The 22,775-nt window shown below is 38.9% G+C and overlaps 1 protein-coding gene across 4 annotated transcripts in view; it reads right to left on the reverse strand.

The window, feature by feature from the left end:
- LOC114462911 (protein TANC2-like) overlaps positions 1 to 22,775 on the reverse strand; it is a 51,507-nt gene that overhangs the window by 17,160 nt on the left and 11,572 nt on the right. For 2 of the 4 annotated variants that reach the window (XM_028446030.1, XM_028446039.1), the window contains exons 3-13: positions 22,635 to 22,730; positions 14,486 to 14,622; positions 10,594 to 10,720; positions 10,288 to 10,533; positions 7,807 to 7,929; positions 5,155 to 5,421; positions 4,907 to 5,043; positions 3,181 to 3,412; positions 2,930 to 3,102; positions 549 to 629; positions 284 to 484 (exon numbers count right to left, since the gene is read on the reverse strand). In XM_028446030.1, coding sequence (XP_028301831.1) covers positions 284 to 484; positions 549 to 629; positions 2,930 to 3,102; positions 3,181 to 3,412; positions 4,907 to 5,043; positions 5,155 to 5,421; positions 7,807 to 7,929; positions 10,288 to 10,533; positions 10,594 to 10,720; positions 14,486 to 14,622; positions 22,635 to 22,730 — 1,820 coding nt within the window. Of the gene's footprint in view, positions 1 to 283; positions 485 to 548; positions 630 to 2,929; positions 3,103 to 3,180; positions 3,413 to 4,906; positions 5,044 to 5,154; positions 5,422 to 7,806; positions 7,930 to 10,287; positions 10,534 to 10,593; positions 10,721 to 14,485; positions 14,623 to 18,442; positions 19,029 to 22,634; positions 22,731 to 22,775 lie in introns of those variants that run through there. The other 2 variants (XM_028446022.1, XM_028446014.1) reach the window with 2 other exon arrangements.

Below are 22,775 nucleotides of genomic sequence, written 5' to 3' on the forward strand. Positions count from 1 at the left end.
GTGTTGCAGGAACTGCTACAACTTTACCTGGAGTTTGTATAAAAGTTCCTGTGTGTGCTAAGAACAGCAACAGCAGGCCTGAAGAAATGACACTGAGAAATAGAATTACTCTTGTTTTCAAAGCTGATCAATTAAAAGATCCGGGAAAAAGGAAAAGAAAAACGTAAAAATGTGTGAGGTCACAATAAATGAGTCCTTCAACAGCTCTGAGGTCTGGAAGTGTTTTGTATTGTCCCACACACACACACACACGCACACGCACACGCACACGCACACTCCTCACCTTGAAGCTGGAGCTCTTTAGGACCAGGTACCCTCCCTCAATCAGGTCCAAGGTCAGCTTCAGGTAAAGGTAGGAGCCTCTGCTCAGGCTCTTCAGGTGGCTGATTAGCTTGCTTAATGCTGTGTTGTCATAGCGACAGTTGCTCAGTGACACATTGCTCTGGATCTCAGTGCTGCTTTGGATTCGCTGCATGATGTAACTCTGAAGAGACAGGAGCACAGACAGTAAACATATGGCCATGGTGGGACAGCAGGGTGTGGTTTACCTGCAGGTCCTGGTCCATCATACTGTTCTCTTCTATTCCATCCAGAGAGATGCAGTGGAAAGGTAGTGAACCAGTGATGTCCTGGAGGAAGACGAAGATAGAACAATACATACAATTTATTACTAAAGCTTCACTGTTTCATGAATCTGAGAATGTTCTGACTTATTCTGCTCATAGTCATATTTTCTAAAGTCATCAGAAGAGAGAGTGGTGAAGCTCTGTGGTGTGTGTGTCAGCAGGTAGAGACACACAGAGGGAGCTGCTGTGCTCTACTGTGTGTCTATCAGTGATACAGCTACAGCTGCATATCCTAGCTATACAAGGAGGAGAGCATCAGTCATCCTCACATAGAAAGAGGATTATTTAACTGCCTTTGGAAAAGAACGAAGGAGACATTTAACCACCCACAACAAAATGTTTCATCTTCCTCGGAGGCGTTAGGATTGATCTATTTCCTCTTTTCTTTTGATCGACAGGAATGAATTGAACATTTAACCTTTTAGGTCCTAGTCACTTTTAGCCAAAAATCACATACCCATAATAAATAACGTTTTCCTAAGCTTCTACATGGCTAATTTTTGTTTAGATTGAAGTAAGACCCTTAGTGGTTACAGATGATGTGAAATTTTGGAAATATATGATACTGAGTCAGAAAAAAAATCACTTTTTGAAATACAGAAATCTGTAGTCTGCCCCCAAAAAAACCCCTAGAGATTTACATCATATAGAAAGACAATTCTCATTATCGAAGGCAGTAAAAGCAGAAATAATTGAACTAATGTATGGACATCAGCTGCAGATAATAATAAACAATAGGCCAAAGATACACATATTTTTGTACAAAAAAGTTCAGGCGGAAGCCCACTTTGCCACAACTGTGCCAAAGTTTTCCAAAAGTTTGGAAACAAGTGTGTAACTGTAAAATGTCAGTCAGATTGATTCCAATCATTAATAGTCTTATGTTTGACCACTAGGTGTTGCAATTTGACTTCAATCAATCAATCTTTATTTGTATAGCGCCAAATCATAACCAATGGTATCTCAAGGCACTTTACAGTAGAGCAGTCTTAAGGACGGACTCTTCATTTTATGGATACACACATATGCATATATACGTATATACACATACATATGTATCCCACACCCAACATGAATTCATCATGGCGGCAAGGAAAACCTTCTGTTAAGCAGCAGGAACCTTGTGTGGATCCCATTCCTATGATGAACAGCCATCCACGTTATGCTGTGTTGGGTGTGTGCAGAGAAAAGGGTGGAGACAGAGTTGTTGAGACTCTGTAACTCCACACTGAGGATCCCACGGACCTGCAAGACAAAAGCCAGAAGGAGAACAGGAGCAAACACACAAGGGAAGAAGCAGACATAGAGGGAGTGTTAGAGAGAGGAATGGGACCCTCTCCGGTCCCTCTCTAACCTAAATGACCTCTCTCTTAACGCCCTCTCCAACCTCTCTCCAACCGAGCATGCCAGACCCCCCCCACCGGCAGTCTATGCCTATTGCATCTTAACTATGAGCTATGAGCTGGTTCCTAACTAAAAGCTTTACCAAAGAGGAATGTTTTGAACCTAACCTTAAAGGTAGAGAGGGTGTCTGCCCCCCGAACCGTGGTTGGTAGATGGTTCCAGAGAAGTGGGGCCTGATAACTGAAAGCTCTTCTGGCTTGAAATAAACACATATCCATTTTTATTCAGGTTTCTGCTGTGCCATGTGTAATACTATTTTTGGTTCCACTCTTTGGTGTTGTTACGCAGGGCTGTGTTTCAGCAATGCTTTGACCAATCAGAAAACCTGGACATAAATGTAAGACTTGTATATATGTAACAGGGTCAATAATGTATGCATGTCAAATATGTTGTTATAATTACACAAAATCTGTCATCTTAACTATATTTTACTTTATTAATTCATACCTGACAAGTTGGGCCTCCAAGTCAGTATGTGGAACGTTCGATTTTTAATGTAGCACTTCCGCCTGTGCTTTGTTTTTTTTTTCCCACGCCCTTACCTCTTCCTTTTGTTAACGATGTCTGTGTGAGAGTTTAGCGGCTTTGCTGTCTGGATAAAAACCCCTTTATTAGTTATGTTTCCAAGTTAGTTGGCTGAAATAAACTTGTTCTAAAGTTCTTGTGATGTATTGCAACACGTTTGTGTCATTTGATTTGTGTAGGGGGCGGGGCATGCTTATGGAAAAGACTGACTGGAGGATTTTTGTGTGTGTGTTCCTGCTGCTGTCAGAATAAAACAACTTTAAACACAACGCAGAGTCTCCACCGGTTACACTTCTACATCTTTCCAAGAGATAAATTAAGGATTTTGTTTGTCTTATTGGTTAATCTGTGTGTGCGTGCGTGAGTTTGTTTACCTGATGAGTCGTCCTGACAGTGGCAATAACTTTTAACCAGGAAGGAAAGTTGTGGATGTTTGTGGAGAGGAAAGAGGTCAGAGTGTGTCCGTAGTCTGGCCGGTGAAACTCAGCCTCATTCAGTCCATCAACAAGTACCAGAAGTCCTGGCCCATCAATGTGTAGCTTCCTCTCTAGTAAAAACACACAATAATACACACCTTGGACTTTCCTGACATAACAATGTGCCACATAACACAATGTGGACATACCTCTGAACAGAGCCTCTAAGGGCTCCAGGATGCCCCTCCTCAGAGCAGCAGTGGGGTCCTGAATGCAGGAGCGCAGACTGAGCATGCTGTGTAACTGGGGTGACTGGTGCAGCAGCTCCCTGTACGCTACCAGCTGAGGGGCGGTGCTAAGCAGCGCTGCCATGTTGTGAACAAACTCAGGGACTAGACAGGAGTAAGAGTTATCAGCCTGACAGAAGTGGAAGGACACGACCTGCAAAACACAACGATCAGCACCAATAAGACTCACAGCACAGCTTAACCTGGGACCCCACCACACACAGCTTAACCTGGGACCCCACCACACACAGCTTAACATAGGACCCCACCACACATAGCTTAACCTGGGACCCCACCACACACAGCTTAACCTGGTACCTCACCACACACAGCTTAACCTGGTACCTCACCACACACAACTTAACCTGGGACCCCACCACACACAGCGTAACCTGGTACCTCACCACACACAGCTTAACCTGGGACCCCACCACACATAGCTTAACCTGGGACCCCACCACACACAGCTTAACCTGGGACCCCACCACACACAGCTTAACCTGGGACCCCACCACACACAGCGTAACCTGGGACCCGACTACACACAGCTTAACATAGGACCCCACCACACACAGCTTAACCTGGGACCCCACCACACAAATCTTAACCTGGGACCCCACCACACACAGCCTAACCTGGGACCCCACCACACACAGCTTAACCTGGGACCCCACCACACACAGCTTAACATAGGACCCCACCACACACAGCTTAACCTGGGACCCCACCACACACAGCTTAACATAGGACCCCACCACACACAGCTTAACCTGGGACCCCACCACACACAGCTTAACCTGGGACCCCACCACACAACTTAACATTTTTCTGAGATAAGACTCATTAGAAGTTAAAAACTAGTTAAATATGACGAGGAACAGAATTAAAGTAGAATGATAATGCAGTAAGGCATATGAAATTAGAAGAATGTAAAAAATATAAGGCATCATAACTTGTAACAAAGCATAAGGCATAAAATGTTTTATGGGCTTATTTATTAAAGGCTCAGTAATTTGGATTCATTGTAATTCAACTTTAGCAATTGAGAACATAATTGTAATTAAAAATTATAATTGTAATTAAAATTGTAATTGGAAAAAATGCCGGTCACCATAATCATAATTGAGTTGAAATTGAACATAGATAATTGAAGACGTAATTGTAATTTAAAAATGTAATTGACTCCAACCCTGGAGGGTTGCCCCAGGGGCTGACTCTCCCTCCGAGTGTGGGGGTCTGGCCTCTGTTGCTGTACCAGGCCAGGTCACTGGTGGGCCACCGCTGGCACAGCACTAGCTCCCCCTTGGGCGGGTGCCTCGGCTCCTCTGCAGGTTACCTGGGCGGTGACATTGGCCCTCTGTTGGGGAGTTGGGGGTGGACGTGGTGGGCTTTGGTGGGGATGGGGGTGGTCGTGGTCTAATTGGCTGGGAGCGCTGTGCCCTCAGCGTGGGTGCCTCTTTGTTGCCTGGGGTATGGGGGGCAACCAAATATGGCTATGCTCTTATTCTTCTTTTAGTTATCCTCCTAAACTCCTTTTCCACTGTAACACCCCCTCCCATTTGATATGTTTTTCAGAACAAAACATGCATCATCAGCACTTCTTCTAGAGTTAACATATGCAGACATGGTATGAAACAAACAAACAAACCTGTCCTGCTAGCCTCTTTAGAACCTCCTTCTGCCTCTGTCTCATCTCAGGAGTACCAGGACAGCTTTCTCCACCTCCTCCCTTATCTCCTCCCCCTTTTCCCAAGGAATCATTGGAGGAGAAAACAAAATCCACATCTGAAACATGCACAGAATTAAATATGGGCTTCATTGTTTTTATGTCCAGTGCAGTCTATGAAGATGTGAATGATTTGTAAAACATGTTTCTAGATCTTTGAAAGTCCTTACATTTCGTTATGGTCTGGCTGCTGGCAGAACTCTGCCACATACGGTTTCCATGACAACTGAGTGCCACCAGGTGGGCGAGGATGGCCGTTTTCCCAAAACCCATATTGCCAACAATCACCACCCCCCGACTGGTGGCAGGGTCATCACTGCGCAGACAAATGTCTAGTTGTTGGAAAAGCCACTCCCTGCCAGTAAACATCCAATCAGACGAGAGCCCAGGAACTTCAAAGTGGATTGGTTTTAGGTGAAGAGAGGGCGTGAAGTGAACTGTAGAGCAAGAACCAAATATGAAAATTAGTGTTATTAACACGTTTGACCTAAAAGCTTCTAAATCATCTGTGCTAATCATTTTATTACCTGTTAATAATGAGCCTTACTAACATTTTAACTCTCCGTGTGTCGCCATCTTGAATTCCACAAAGGATCATGAGATCATAGGATCATAGATAACACTATAATTATGCTGTTTGGAAATTGTTTTTAAGTTGGAAATTGATAATGTAAAGTTTGAAAAGTGTATGATACAAAATTTGTGGGTGTCTTAATAGATTACATAAGCTCTGCTGGAAACACACAAAGTGTTTGTGTAGCAAGATCTGAAGAAGCATTAGAATAGATAGTGGTCCTTTGTCTCCCAGCCTCAACACCTGGCTCCATTCCAAAACATTGTTTTTTATTGACAATTTTAACCTTTTTATGCACGGGATGGGATTCACCCGAGCAGGCTGGGCAGCAAAGTATTGGTTTCCAACATAAGGTACGCTGTCCAGTCCTGCTTCCATCCCTATTCCTGACGGTTTTCCTCTTCCACTGCACACATCCCTATTTTAATCACAAGCAGAGGCTAATTCAAACAACAACCATCGAAAAAAGCTGCTAATTTTAATAATGTTCAGGCTCTGCCTTTTAATCAAAAATCACCCCACTCTCATTTTATTGACACACCTGTTAAAATGACAATGGCACTTTTCAATGTACGTTCTCTTTTAAACAAGTCTTTTATTATAAATGATTTGATTTTAGAAAACAAACTTGAAATAAAACTGGGCTGTCTCTGACCACTACTGTGTGTTTTTTATATTACAGGTGTTATCCAGTGGGCGACTTCAGCGAGAACATTGAGGAGGTGCTACATCACACCAGAAGTGGCTGCAAACTTTAAGAAAGTTTTATTATTATTATTATTACTAATAATAATAATATTATTAATAATAATAATAATAATAATGCATTGGATTTTATATAACATAGGCATTATTATTTCACTCCACACTTAATGGTGGTAAGCTAGTATTATAGCCTGGGGCAGTGACTGTCCCCCACTGTGAATTCTCAGTGGTCTCCATCATCTACTGACCAGGACCAGACCTGCTTAGCTTCACAGATCTAACCAGATCAGCCAATCACAGGCTGGTATCCACCGCCTGATTTACCTGCCCCTTGTGATTTTATTAGACATAATGTTAACAGTAAATTTCAGTCCTGTCTGGATTCTGAGGCTCCACTTGTGGCAAGAAAACATAAAGCACCGTGGATGGAGAAACGAGGAAGTGCAGTTTGCAGACCACTCCAGAGCAAAGATTGACACTATTAGATGCAATATTTTATTGAATCGTAACATGGTTTTTAACAATCCTGAGTGTCTATTTTTTACCAAAGGAAACACTGGAAAAGTTTTGTCCTGGTTGATGCTGAGATGCTTGATAAAGTTTTCTCTACAGTCAAACCCACCACATGTTTTTTAGATCCAACTTCATTTTTGAAAACGTTTTATGGATCTTTCAGGGATGAATTTTTAACTGCTGTCTGCAGCCTTTAAAGCAGCAGTGGTGACGCACCTTCTGAACAAGAGCAATTTAGATTTTAATGATTTTAACAATTAAAAACCAAAATCCAACTTAACATTTTTAGGCAAAATTTTAGAAAAACTTGTTATTCAATTGAACGATTTTTTTTAGCTTATTTTAATATTTTTGAAAAGTACCCGTCTGGTTTTAGAGTGAATCACAGCACAGAGACTGACCAACTATTAGGTAGTGTTTAACCTGGACTTATAAAAGCTAATGATACCATAAACCACACTGTTCTAATAACTAAATTTAGAAGCTTTTAGGCCAAACTTAAAAAAATAAACAATGGAGGTTTCAAGTAACTAAACCCCTGTTTTGCCTGATCTGTCACCAGGAGAAAATAAAAAAAAATGCCTTAAATATGGGCGGGGCTCCTGGAGCAGTTAAGACACGCCCAGTCTATTTTATAAACTCTCCAAAGAACAATCTATGCTTTACTAACTAGCTACTCCATACTCACTACAGTCCAACCTAGACACCACAGATTGTAGAGTCCACAAGTGATAGTTTTTATAGAAGGGGCGGGGCTAACAGTGACGTAAAAGCCACCAAATCATCACAAACCTCCATACTCAGCCAACAGCAAAAATCTATTATAGTCTATAGGCTATAGTCATAGCCAGATTTAAACCAATAGGGGGCAGTCACTATTTTTACAACATAATGTCAATTATTATTATTTCAGCTAAAACATCAATAATCAACACAACTTTATTACCAAACATGTTTGTTTTCAGCAGAAATAAAACTACTTTATTTAGTAACTTTAGTTACTCTGTGTGATCTTTGGTATGGAGCAAACCTTTGTGATCCTGTTGACCACGACTCCCAGAATTCTGTCTGATTCTTAAGGAGGACCTTGAGGGGGTGTGTCGCTGCTGCTCATCCGGATAGGCTAGATCTTCAAGATGGGCAGTACTTGTAGCTAAAGAAAGTAAATGAACAGACATTAGTATTAGTATTAGTATGTGTCAAACTCATCCAGTCCTTCAGTGCCTTTATACAGTACATTCCAATTCATTATTTAGTATTCACAACTGCCATCATTAGTTGGCACTATTTATTTAATATAGGCATGGTCGTTTTAAAAGTGTACCATGACTCACCAAAAGTTTAAATACATAGGTTTTATTAATATTGTTCATAATCAATGCATTGAATTCCCATAAATGCAAGCAAAATAGTCAGCCTGCTTAGATTTTGTTTGCAGATACCACAGCACACAGATCATAAACATTTTGGCATCAAACTGATCGATACAGTTCACAATGTAAATACACAGTACAAAGATACACACTTGTGTCCCTAAAACAGCAAAGATAAGAAAAACAACCTTAAGTTGTGTGACACACAGAGACTCCTCAAAGCTTACGTCAATCTCTCCACCATGAAAATATGTGCTGACTCAGCGCTGCATCCTGTGTACCTTCCTTCCTCTCCCATAATGCTCACAATAGTTTAGTATTTGGGGCACAGAGAGGAAAAGGAAAAGGCAGTGTGACGTGAGGACATCACTCACTCCCATTCACAGCTGCCAACAATCAGGAGCCTCATATTAACCTAACATACGTTTGTAGAGGGTGGGCGGAGACCTGGAGGAAGGATTGACCATCAGCATTTCTAATATGTTTACATTTACCAGTTCTAAACAGGATAAAATGTGTTACATTTCATTATATTGTATCCATGCTAACGACTCCCTGTCCTAGGAGGGGCTGATCAGCTGTGTGCCAAGGTGTGCGCGTGTCATCTGCTGCTGCTCGTTACAATGAAAGTCTGACAGACGTCAGACTGTGTATAACGTAAAGCCACAGATTGATCCACTACAGAGTAAATAACAAGTCATTTCTGATGCAGGAATGTAAGTAGTTAATAAAATCAGGCTTTCCACACAAACAAACGTTTATCTGTCGTTAATATCAGTGGAAAAAGATAGAATCAGACAGAAAAATGTCTGATTTTCAACCTGCAATAATCTGATCAAATCAACCTGTTAAATTCTTTATCAATTTTTCAAATTAAATGCGCTTTATCATTTTCACGGATTTCAATAATATTTACAATCGTTGGGAAAATTCCATGTCCCATGATTTCTAAACAGCCCAAAAATAATGACATCATGGCCCCGCCTATTTTGCTTCAGACCACCTTCATTCACAGACTACGCGCTTTTGGTTGATTTATGCGTGGTGGGCGTGTCAGGAAACTGGACCAAAGAATATGCACAGGAGAGAAGAGCGTAAAAAAGTGCTTAAGTACAGACGGAGAATAGATCATGTCACTGTGCTGCCCACTAAATATTCATTAGGTCATAAAAGTAATTCTTAGTAAACATATTTCTACATATTTACTACTAGTTTAAACTAATACACACGTGTGAAACGCAGTGACGTGCCGTAAGCACTAGGGTTGGGTAGGCACGTTGCAAATGGAGACCACCAATGACAATTTCAAATGTTTCTGCTGGAAAGTGTTAATTTAATTCAAATCAATTTTATTTGTATAAAGCAATTTGCAACAAAATCATCTCAATGAGCTATATATGAGCAAAATATTAAATTCATAATAAGAAAGAAAAAACCCAATAAGATCCACATGAACAAGTATTTATCCATCAAACAAAATCAATATCATAAACACCATTAAAGAAACATAAACATTTAATATAGCCTCCATACTCTACAACAACATATATCTCATGACACGGCAGCACATCTGTTGTTTGTGTTGGAAACACAGAAACATGGAGAAAAAGACAACAACAACTTCAATCCTTCCTTTTGTTCCATTCACTGTAGAAAGTACCAACAATGTTCTGACTTTACCTTTGTTGAAGGTCTGGTATCTCAGGTGTTGGTCTCCATCTTTAAAAGCTGTCGTTTTTCCTCAAAACAAAGTTTCTCTATTGTCTATAGTGCTGTCATCCTGACTGTAGTGTTATCCCGCCCACTAGCTAGAGAACGTAGCAGCAGTGGTCACATGGGATCAATTCACTAATGCACTGTGAACTTACGTATAGCATTTAGCATAGCACGGTTACGTCCAAAGGCAGCTCTCTACGCTGGCACTGCCTACCTTGCCTACCCTGACGGCACGTCACTGGTGAAACGGTTTGAGCTATTTTCCTAGTGTTTATTGATCACCGGTAGATGTTTACCTACAATATTAAATACAAACTTTTTCACGTTTTTGTTCGCTCTCAATGGGAAACAATTGTTAACAACGCTCTCTTAAACTGGAAAACACTCGATTAACAGCTAAGCAAAAAAGAAAACTATCTTACCAGCCACTGAGTTTGGGCGGGGCATGAGGAAGAGAGGGATGGAGTGGGTGGAGCCTGATGAGTGGACATTTGGGTGGAGCTTGTGTAGGCTGTGTGTGGAGCCATCCATCATCACAGAGGAGGAAAGCACTGGTCCAGCTCCTTGCTGCCAGAGATTGGAGCTGCTGCCATGGTAACGGATACCAGGATAGCTGTTACCATCCTCCCTCTCTGCTGCTGAGTCAGCTGAATAACTGGTTAGTGTAGCTGAAACATAGATGACATCATGTTAAAGGAGGAGGATTAATGAGCTGTTGTGTCTCTCACCTATGATCCCACTGTCTCTGCTCTCCAGAGTGGAGGAAGGCGACGCCACACACAATCCAGCAGGGGGGGGCAGTGTGGAGCAGGGGGAGGTGTTACTGCTGGTCACACTGGAGGAAGGAGAGATCCTCTGGGACGACCAAGAAAAAGTACTAGTCGTCAGTACTCCAGTAAAAATATAGACACTTGAATAAAATGAATGAAGTCGTTCCCTTAATTGAGTAAAAGTAAAAAAAGTAAATGCTACTAAATGTCCTTTCAATAATTAGACAGTTTTTAAACCAGCAAATTCCATATCTTTTTTTTTTTTATGAACTTGTAAAAAACTGGTACATGGAAATAATAGATATCTGTTACATTTATGAACACTCCAGAACTGTGCACAAATACAGTTTCTGTAACAATAAGTTACAGTGACCATAATTTAATAATTACTGTTAGATGAGTTAAAATGGACAAAGTGGGGCTTAGAATTATTTATAAGAGATCTTTTAAAACTTTTAAACAGGATGTGAGTAATGTAAGCTGGTCTACTGTATTTGCAGAAACAACTGCAAATGATGCACTAAATTAATTTAGGAAGGAATTTCTGAGTATACAGTAGTAGACAAACATGTGCCACTCAGGAGTTTTACAGTTAAAAATGTCAAAACACTATAGTTAGATAAAAATATAAAGCAACTGATGAAAGAAATAAATAAAGCTAAAGAAACAGTCATTTTAACAGGGAATCAAAAAGACTGGAATGTGTATCGTAATGTATGCAACAATGTTACACAACTCAACAGGAAAAAAAAATTGAAAAAATTGAACATAGTAAGAAAGATTATAAAAATAGTGGAATATAATCAATGATTTAACTGGTAGAAATAGAAAACAATGCCAACTTTCATTGATGTTTATAATCAATTTTTAACTAATCCGGCAGATATAGCAAATTATTTTAATAATTATTTTTTAAATGAAGTGAATACACTAAAGGAAAAAATGTCAACAACTTGTAACATATCAAACTTATCCATAAAAAATGAAATAATGAAGGAAATTTTTTTTTTTCAAATTTCAGAAAGTAAAACTGAGTGAAGTTGAAAAAATGATAAAGAATATTAAAAACAAACCACTGGGTGTTGATGAAATGAATAAAAACCTCCTGAAGATGGCAGTAGATTTTGTGGATAATAAATCTAAGCTTAACTACAGATGTTTGTCAACACGACTGGAAATTATTCCTCTAATAATATTCATTCAATAAGTTTACTCACAGCAATTGGTAAAGTCATGGAAAATATGGTGTATGCATAAGTTATTATAGTAACAATGAACTGTTCATTAATATTCAGCACGTTTATAGAAAACAGTTCTGCCCACAGTGACTGATGATTGGCTGTTAGTGGGCCTAATGCTAGATTTCTCTGATACTTTTGATATAACTGACCATAAAATACTCATTAATAAATTAACTGCTTATGGATTTGATGATCCTGCTATTACATGGTTTAATAACTACTTAACAGAGAGAACCCAGACCGTTTTCTTCAATGGTTGTTATTCCAACATCAGAAGTTTGGCATGTGGAGTACCACAGGGTAGTGTTCTTGGTCCTTTATTATATATTTACTAATGATCTACCACCAGCTCTTACAAAAGCAACAATGTATACATCAGCTGCTACTACAGAAGAGCTGATTACTGTCCTACAGTCAGAGTTAAATGCTGCTGCTGAATGGATCAATAAAAACAAATATATCAAAGACACACTGTATGTTAATGGGTTTGAACCATTCTATCAATCTGAATCATTTATTACATCTTAAAATACAGGACAGTCCAATTACACAACTTCATGAAACAAAGCTTCTGGGAATAACAATAGATGATAAATGATGGTGGTCAAAACATATACAGAGTGATCACTATGATTAAGAGATATGCATATTTTTTGACAAGCAAAGCCATAAAAGTGATTATATAAGCTCTAATATTGACTATTGTCCCACTGTATGTTCTAATACCACCGCTGACATCATCAGAAAACTATAAATCATACAAAATCGAGCAGCGCGATTTGTACTTCATTGTGACTATTACACCAGCACTAAATCAGGAACTAAACTGGTTCTTGGTACAGGATATACTTCTATATTCATTATGATGTTTGTTCAGAAATGTTTCTGTCACTAAAACTCCTTAGACGCTCCAGACACGCTTTTAAATGCATATTATCTAAAGTAGCAACAAATCACATGTTTATAGAGGAATGTATAAATGGAATTTACTTCCCAAACAAATAGTTCTGATGGAAAACCATTTTCGATTCAAAATTATTCTGAAAAAATCTTATTCTGTTGAATAAATCGCTCCATAAAACCTTAGTAGGTCAGACAAGAATTTAAAGCTGTTCCAGAGTAAAGTCTGTGTGATTGAATGATTTTATTGTGATTTAGTTATGTTTTTATAATGTCTAAGTGAATGTGATGCTTATTTTATTAATGGGATTGTAGTATCTTGACTGTTGGATACACCAGGCCATATTTTTATATTACTTGTACATTACATGATAATAATGTTGATAAGTGTTGTTCAAGTTATGTATTTTAAAGTCCAGAACTTTGTTTATCTTTCTGTAATTGTATATTTTGTATTTTTCTGTGGACCCCAGGAGCAGCAGCTTTCACTGTGGCTAATGAGGACGCTGATAAATGAACAATATAAACATAAACACCTGGAGAATTTAGCACTCATTATAGATACAATTTGTAAATTAAATATGTCAAAAAAAAAAATGCAAACGCTGAATAAAAGCCAAAGCATTTTAAGATTTTTAAAAACTTGAAAATATGAACCATGAAACTAACAGAAAAAAGCTCAAACCACCAAAATGTGGCGTCTTTTTACATCGTGACGTCATCTTCAAAGGTCTTAAAAGAAACGAGCGCATTTTAAAAATGTAAGGAGTAGAAAGTACAGATAATTGTTTAAAAAGTAAAAGTAAAATAGACATATCATAAAAAAACTACTTCAGTGTAGTAACAAAGTAAATACTCTAGTGTATACTAAAGTGTATTGACATGAATGCATAAATCTTTCATCTGTTGATAATCACTGATCAATTAGTTTGATCAATAGCACTCAGTGTCAGTGGTTTAGGAATTAAACCAGGGTTGGGGTCAATTATAATTGTAATCGCGTAATTGATCATTAATTACAATTATGGAATAATTATTATTGTAAAAAAATCTGTTGCTGTCGTAATCATAATTGAATTCAGATAATTGACTTTGTAATTGTAATTACTATAACTTTTATAGTTGACTTTGTGTTGATGATTTTAAATGTCACACTTTTCTGACTAAGAAACACATAAACTGTTTTTATTGATTTATTTATTTTTAATATCCAGGCACGTTAACACCTCTGTTATAAACCATCATGTTCATCATGTTATTTAAATAGCTGTGAATTATTCATAGTGAATAAAACCTGTAGTGAATCATCACACATACAGGTAGAAGCTAGCACAAATAAATCTATGGATATACGAACAAAACAGGCTCAGACGACCACACCATAAATATTAATACCAATATTATCATTGATTAGGAATCCTAACAAGGTAATCAATAGAACTAATATTTATTAGTGTATTTTACAGCTGATTTAAGACAACGATGCTAACAGAAAGCTAACACAAGAGGAAGGTTATGGGCTCAGTAATTGGGATTAAAATACTGGAAAAAATGCTGGTCACTGTAATCACAATTAAATATGGATAATTGAAGATGTAATTGTAACTGAAAAATATAATTTACCCCAACCCTGAAATAAAGTGCTAACTGCTCCAGCAGGTCACATGATGTGGGGGTTCCAGCCTATGAATGGGATTACTGCTGCTCACCTGTTCATCATCCTGGGTGTGGCATGTTGGTCCTGGCTCTCCACTAACACCTTTGTCACCCAGTAGAAAGCCCAGCCTCGTCATCAGAGCATCAGCTGCCTCATCCACAGAGGGCGGGGGTCCCAAGTCATCCTCAGCTGTAAAATAAATATATAGACATACAGTTAGGAACTTACAGTATGAGTGCATTAATGTACGTATTTTAATAAATGTTGAATAAAACAAGTGAAATATCAATGCTGTAACTTCTTACACTGATGGTTGTAAAAGTTATTTAAACTTATTGTTACAATCTTTATATTTCACACAAATGATGAAAACTAAAAACATCTACTATTCAATAATAGCTTATAGCCATTTTCTGGGAGGGTATAAAACTATACTAGATATACTACAGTACTAGAGAGTGACATGTTTAGAACCATTTACAGTAGTAATGTCACGTTATGATGTCACAACAAGTTTATGAATAAAACACGGTGATGGTTTTAAAGGCTTTAAAAGAAAATAACCTCAGTAGACATCTAGTTTAAGATCTAGTTTAAGATCTAGTTTAAGATCTAGTTTAAGATCTAGTTTAAGATCTATTTTAATATCTAGTTTAAGATCTAGTTTAAGATCTAGTTTAATATCTAGTTTAATATCTAGTTTAAGATCTAGTTTAATATCTAGTATAAGATCTAGTTTAAGATCTAGTTTAATATCTAGTTTAAGATCTAGTTTAAGATCTAGTTTAAGATCTAGTATAAGAGCTAGTATAAGATCTAGTTTAAGATCTAGTTTAAGATCTAGTTTAAGATCTAGTTTAATATCTAGTTTAAGATCTAGTATAACATCTAGTATAAGATTTAAGTTTACAAAAAACGTTCACCACAGGTACCCTTTAAAAAGTGAATCCAATAACTTTGTCCAATCCAAAGCAGAAATATATCATATTTGCAGAAATAAGTGACATTGATGCTGAACTATGTTGCCTGAGAGAACAATGTACTGTACATGTGTAAAGCAGCAAATTACAGAATCTCCATGTTAACAGTCACTGAATATACACCACTCACACACACTACATTAGAATATACACCACTCACACACACTACATTAGAATATACACCACTCACACACACTACATTAGAATATAAGCCACAGCTAAAAACTCACACTATCCCAGGTCTGTAATCATGGATAAAAATGACTGAACGCAACCCAGACACATGCACCCAAAATACACTGTGTGTGTGTGTGTGTGTGTGTGTGTGTGTGTGTGTGTGTGTGTGTGTGTGTGTGTGTGTGTGTGTGTGTGTGTGTGTGTGTGTGTTAGGTTGGTCAATGACAGGGTATAGGAGTCATTTTTAGAGGAAGAAAAAAAAACATCAGAAACAGTCGGGGACACGCACACAGTTTTTAGACAAACAGCAGTGATGTCCCTGGACTGGCAGCGTACCATGGTAGTTACTGTAAGGCGTGATGAAGTAACGCCTTACAGTAACAGTATTATGTATTTGGAAACAAAGTAAAGTCACGCACTACATTTAAAATATTAGTAATGAAACTACTTTCATATACTGTAGGTACACGCTGTTCTGCATTACATGTATTTTCCCATGTACAGTACACACACACACACACACACACACACACACACACACACACACACACACACACACACACACACACACACACACACACACACACACACACACACACACACACACACACACACACACACACACACACACACACACACACACACACACACACAGTCCAGTAAAACCATCATCCCGGGTGGAATGAGTGAACTGGCTCAACCACTGGACGTCAGTGTGAACAGAAGGTTAGAGGAGGAGCTTCAGGAGTTGTGGATGAACTGGTTCCCACAGCTTTACAAACACATGATGATAAAACATGTGCTTCTGATGGAGCAGCAGACTTAGATGTTTAGATGTTAAAGTACCAAAGTGATCATAAAAAGCTGTAAATGGACTGATACGCAGACGTGGAGCGGTGAGGAGGAGACTTCATGTGGAGATGAAAACTCATCAGTTGAAACCTCCGTTAGGTCTAGCAGCCCTCCTACCTGCCCGTTCTGATTGGCTGAGTCCTTTGATTGGCCCCCTCAACAGCCAATAGGAAGCGGCCTATGTGATGATGCAGCATTAAGTGTATTTATCTTGGAAAAGTCTTGGAATGGCTCGGAGAACACGGTACTTGTGAGACCGAATGGATACTATGAAAGTTAAGGGTACAATTCTCACCATAAATGTCATCAAAACAAAGCCACAAGCTCTTTTAATATTTAGTCATTTCCAGTGGAAATTTAACAAATGTCAGCCATGTTTTCCCTCTCTCAAACAGGGTGACGAGGTGGTCATGTGACCTGATGTATGCCTCACAGAAAACACTATGCATTGTACGGTGGACAAGCAATAAGAGCACTATTATTATTATTGAGGAGAGGTAAACATGTTGTTCAATGAGTAAAGAAAAGAACTTCTGAATACTTTCAAAACGTGCAAACTTCTTATTGATTTTCATCCCAAGAGGAACCAGCTGTTTCCTGATACCATCCATGATTCTGAGGTGCAGGTTGTTGAAATGTAAAATCTTGAGTGTAACTCTCAAACAACCTGAACTAGAACATAAATATTACTAACAATGTTCTTCTCACGCAAACTTTAGAGAATTAACGCATAACAAGAATATTCTTTTAAACTTCTATCACTGCGTAGATGTTTTAACTCAGTCATTTACAGTGTGGTTTGTAGTCTCACTCTACAAAGTGGTTGGCTGAGTCAGCAGAACAATGGGCTACACCTGCTGGTTCTCAGGGCCACATAGACTATAAGACTCTAGAACCAGGCTTTACAAATATAATGACATCCTACCAGGGCTTTATTCCAAATTCTTCATTCAGGGATAAATGTGAATTATGGGTGAATGATATGGAATAGAGAGATGAATGAATAAAACATTTCAACAGGAGTTCTTTGAGTCAATGGTGATCATTAAAGGCACACTAATCCTCCGTGTATCATTTGTTCATTCGTATTTCATTATGTAACAAAAACATGAAAAACAAAAAAAAACACTCATTATTTGATATTTGTTTCCAAAACCAAGATGAAAAAAACGGAAAACGCCTTGTTTTTCAAATTTAAGCTTTTTTGCTTCGGTACAGAAAACGGAAAACGAAAAACGAACACCTTTATTAGTTTTCTCCATTACTGATTGGCCAAAGTACGTGACCAGGAAGTGAAGCGTTTCACATTCAGAGATATCTTTAGCTCTATAAACACTTAGGAGTCTCTAAATCCTCCTAAGTATCTGTGAGGAGGTTCTGTGTTCAACACCAGCTAAAGAGAAAAGGACACGTTTCTGATGCACAGTTGGAAGCAGCGATCTTGTCAAACCGCACTGCTGTTAGCATAGCCGTTAGCGTCAGATGAGAGTACACTTCCTGGTCAGTACTCTGGCAAATCGGTGATGGAGAAAACGAATAAAGGTGTTCGTTTTCCGTTTTCTCTACGGAAGCAAAAGAGCTTGAATTTGAAAAACAAGGCGTTTTCTGGTTTTTTTTTTTCATTTTGGTTTTGGAAACAAATATCAAATAATGAGTGTTTTTATTCATTTTTCATGTTTTTGTTACATAAAGAAAAACGAATGATACATGATTCACACTCATACAGTCCTTCTTTAATCCATGTTCAGCAGCGGTTATTTGATCTAAACCCCATCACCTCATTAACATAACAGGGGGTTCAAGCCATTCAATAATGTATTACAAACATTTTGGAAACTTTAGCTTCATTAACTAGAAACACTTGATAAATATTAGCATTAGGTGCAATAGTTCTAGAATAACACCCTAATCCCCTGCTAAACTAAAACCAAAGGTTTTTAACATAGTATAGATTAGAGCATCTGAAAAGAGAAAAAAAGATTGTTCTCCTTTATTCTCACCTTCTTCTATGCTTTTCCCTCTTTCTGCTCTTTGAATGAGGCCGTCGTCTGTTTCACAACACAGCTCAGACGTCTCCTCTTCACCTTTACCACAACACATGTACAACAGGAGTGTGGAAGCGTGGCTGACCCCCACTGCCATCACACGTCTGTGCTCCCATGGACGGCACACGGACCAACGGCAGCACCACTTGGCTGGAGAACGGGCACATGCTTTTAAAATAGCCGCCGTGCAGTCCATTGCTGACGGCTAAAGAGAGTTCTGATTGGTTCAGAGCGAGTCCACGCACAAACATTCAAAAGCAATCAGTCTTTTCCTCAATTCCTCAAGATATGCTGAATGTTGGAATATAACTGGACTAAAGTTTACAGGGGAATAAAAATGTAAAACTAGTCACATCATGAGTAAAAGATCTCTTTAAAATAAAATCCACAGTAAATGATGACGATAAGCTCCTCCTGACGCTCCGTCAGAATCAGCTCAGATTAAAACGCAAACACGACGACCATAGAAATCTATTTTCTGTCAAACTATGTTGTTTGGTTGAGAAACTAAACTGTTCCTAAACTCTGTATGTGGACTGAAAGATGACCTCGCTCTGCAGTTTCCCCTCCTCCAAAACCAGAAGAGAGAAAAACACACACAGGAGGAGGAGCTGGAATCAACACAATCTGTTCCATATTAAGAACTTAGGACTTATTTCTCCTCAGAGAAGCACAAACACCAACACTACGGCGTACTTTCAATCTTTTAATGCACAAAAGTTAAGTAAAGAAAAATATCTAAAAAATAACAACACTTCACGCAGTTTTAGAAATGACAGTAATTATTCAATAATACGTCATTTATTGTAACAAGCTGTACTTTCAAGTCCATCCTAAACAATACCTTTTTCTGTTAAATCCATCTGTGATTAGATACTGTATGTAGTAATGTAGAGTATTGATCCTAGTCTAAATATTAAAATGTAGTGTTTTTAGTTGTAAAATGTAAGTAACTTAGTCATTTTTATTTATGAAGTGCTTTTCTCAGATAAAAATCACAAAGTGTTGTAATTAACAAATGAGAAATTAAAACAACAGGAACAACATCATGAAAGAAAAGTAAAACAAAGATGAATGTACAACAACAGAATTATAAAAAGATAAAATGAATAGTTTCTTCCACTCTGATCAACGCTAAACAGTATCAGACCTGTTTCTGTGAAATAACCCTGGAACTAACTGTAACTGTGACTGTACATGTACATACTGTATATACGTTTACTATTTATTTTAAATGTTCACCTTCATTCTTCATTGTAGATACTGAAACTCATGTTTATTTCATCATCCCTTTTGCACTACTGATCACTGCACTACTATCCTATTATTATTAATATTTTGTTATATGATCATATTTAGTTTTGCACGTATTAGTCTTTAACTACTGTTTATATATTTTTTAGTTGACAGTTAATATTTAATGTTTATATTGATAGATAGAGCACAGTTCATCACGTCAAATTCCTCGTGTGTACAACATACAGTATATTACATGGTCATTAAAGTTGATTCTGATTCTAATAAAAGTCCAATTAAATCCAATTAAAATCCATTCAAATAATTCTTCAAAGAATCCTCACAGTGAGGCTCCACTGGTGCAGGTTATTCCAGAGTCTGGAACGCCAGGTCTCCCCACGTTTTAAAATGAGTTTTAGGGATCTTTAGGAGACCCTGGTCTGAAGACTGAAGGGGGCACCCTGAAGTGTAGGGGTACAGTACGTCAGTCATATACTGAGGAGCCTGACCATACAACGCACGGAAGGTCAGGACAAGAATTTTACACTCTATGAAATTTAACGCTCACACACGCACACACTCACACACTCACGCACGCACACACTCACACACTCACGCACGCACGGACTCACACGCACACACTCACACACTCACACACGCACACACTCACACACTCACGCACGCACGGACTCACACGCACACACTCACACACACACACACACACACACACACACACACACACACACACACACACACACACACACACGCACACACAGACGCACACACAGACGCACACACACACACACACACACACACACACACACACACACTGTGTTTTCTTTAGGTAGACATGAACACGTCACCTAAACTGAATAAAGATGAATAAACGCGTTTTCCATTTAAACCTCAATTCAGAATGAATGACTATTTCTATGTAAACATGAAGCAGAACACTTTCATTCTGAATATGTTAATTCAAAATTTTAAAAGAACATCATCTCACCATTGCCATTGTGTCCTTTGACAACAAACTGCACCCACATTGCATCATATGAATGTGGTGTGTGAGTGAGGGTTGGCGTGGTGGGAGGGGCCAATGGTTCACTATGTCAGTCATAGAGTGAACAGGGTACAGGGTGGGCACACCAAGGAATAGAAATATCAAGGCATCACAGGGTTAAGACAATGTTAATGTTGGGGATCCCATGAACTTTTATCTACGAGGCCGTGTCGCTATAATCCATCCATCAATCTAGTAAAACTCATTACCAAATAAACACAAGCTAAAGTGTGTAATTGTACATACAGATAATAATAAATAAACATGAGGAGAAATCAGACCCTACGTAGACGAGGAGCAGAGCGTAGACTGTGGGAGGGGGTCATTACTGGGCTTTATCTCACACAGAGAGGATGGAATGCAGGGTTAAGGGTTGAGTTGCTCCGCCCCCTTGACGCCACAAACAGTTAAACAGGTCACAGCTTTGTAAGTGGAAAACCTGGTGAACATGCAGCTCATCCATTACATTGATCAGGATCAATTGGTACCAACATCTGAAGTAAAGCACAAGCCTCAGAGCAAGGCCACACCTGACACCTGTGTTAGGGCTTTTCCACCAAGAACACAGAGTTTTCATTTGGAGCTTTTGTTGGAGCTGGAGCTAAGTTAGAGCTACTCCTGTTGAGCTGAAGAACCACTTTGGTTTTCCACTGCAAAAGTGGCAAGTTGGAGCCACGTCCTTGCATCACCGCAAAACGTCAGTACGTCACTGATTACGTAGTAGTTTACCCATGAGCACTAGCGTCATAATGAAGCCCATGCTTTGACGTCTTTGACATCGTATGAATCCTATCTTATCCTACATAAAGATTCAGCTGAACAACTCTACCCGTCTTCATCACAGTCACAGGAATCTGTGACAACGTCTGAGAACACAGTTAATGATCAAAGACGTTTTATTTCGTTACAAAGACCGTGTTAGTGCTAGCCTTTGCTACGCTACTTAGCTTCAATACAATTGAATTTTGCTGTTGGCTGAGATGGATTCTTTGGATTGCCCTGCGTCATCAACTTTCACTGTTGGCCCTGATCCTCCTATAAAAGCTGGGAGGAGGGTTTCCTCCAATCACAGCCCTCAGTGAGCATTGATTGACAGTTTTAATGAGGAAGTCCACAGTGTTCCATGTGAAACAGCCACTGTAGCGGTGAAGTTTTTACATAATGTGCGTATTCCCGTCTGTCTCTGCGTGTGTGTACGTCTTCACTGTGTGCGTGAGGTGGTGGGAGAGCCCTGAGTGGTGTCTGTAAGGCTGTGTGAGCTTCACGTCCTGATTGTGTGTGTCTGTGGTTGTAGTGACACTTCTCAGCTTATGAACACACTATGTGTGTGTGTCTTTGTTCACAACGCTGACCGGCTGCCTGAGTGGGCGTGTCATACTGCTACAGCACTAACACCCATAATCAAGGCATTTTTTGATGTTCCCACCTAGTGGCAGGTCAGCAGAATGCAGGGGTTTAGTCACTCTTTAAAAACTGTCCCTGCAGCAGTCATCAGCTAGGAGTTTCTGTTCTCTTCAACAAAAGTTTGCACTTTTATGTAATCACCTCCATCACAGATGTAGACAGTGGATATATCATAATAGTGGTCATTTTTGATAGATCTTGACTTCCTTCGTTCAGTTTTCAAACAATTGCGCAATATAGAGAAGTCAACATCCTAAATATAGAAAAAGTGTGAAATAAAGACTATATATTTTTTATGTCTAAATGGCGTGCGATGCATGTGTCAATAGTAGCCCATTATATAATATTTACCTTTAGCAAAGCAGCATGATTTTAGGTAATATTATTGATTAGCTAACAGTAAAGGTGCTGGTGCTGATACCTACAGAGCTACAGAAAGAGTCCTACCTGGTCTCTTTGTCAGGCGGAGGTTGAGTAGTGGAGAAGAGGGCAGAGACTGAGTAAACCCCTCCATCTTCCTCCCATCTGACTCGATGCTGCCCCCTGTTGGACACAACAAAAACCATCTGCAACTATAAACAGGACAGA

The sequence above is a fragment of the Gouania willdenowi genome, chromosome 1 (genome assembly GCF_900634775.1).
Source record: "Gouania willdenowi chromosome 1, fGouWil2.1, whole genome shotgun sequence".
NCBI lineage: Eukaryota > Metazoa > Chordata > Actinopteri > Blenniiformes > Gobiesocidae > Gouania > Gouania willdenowi.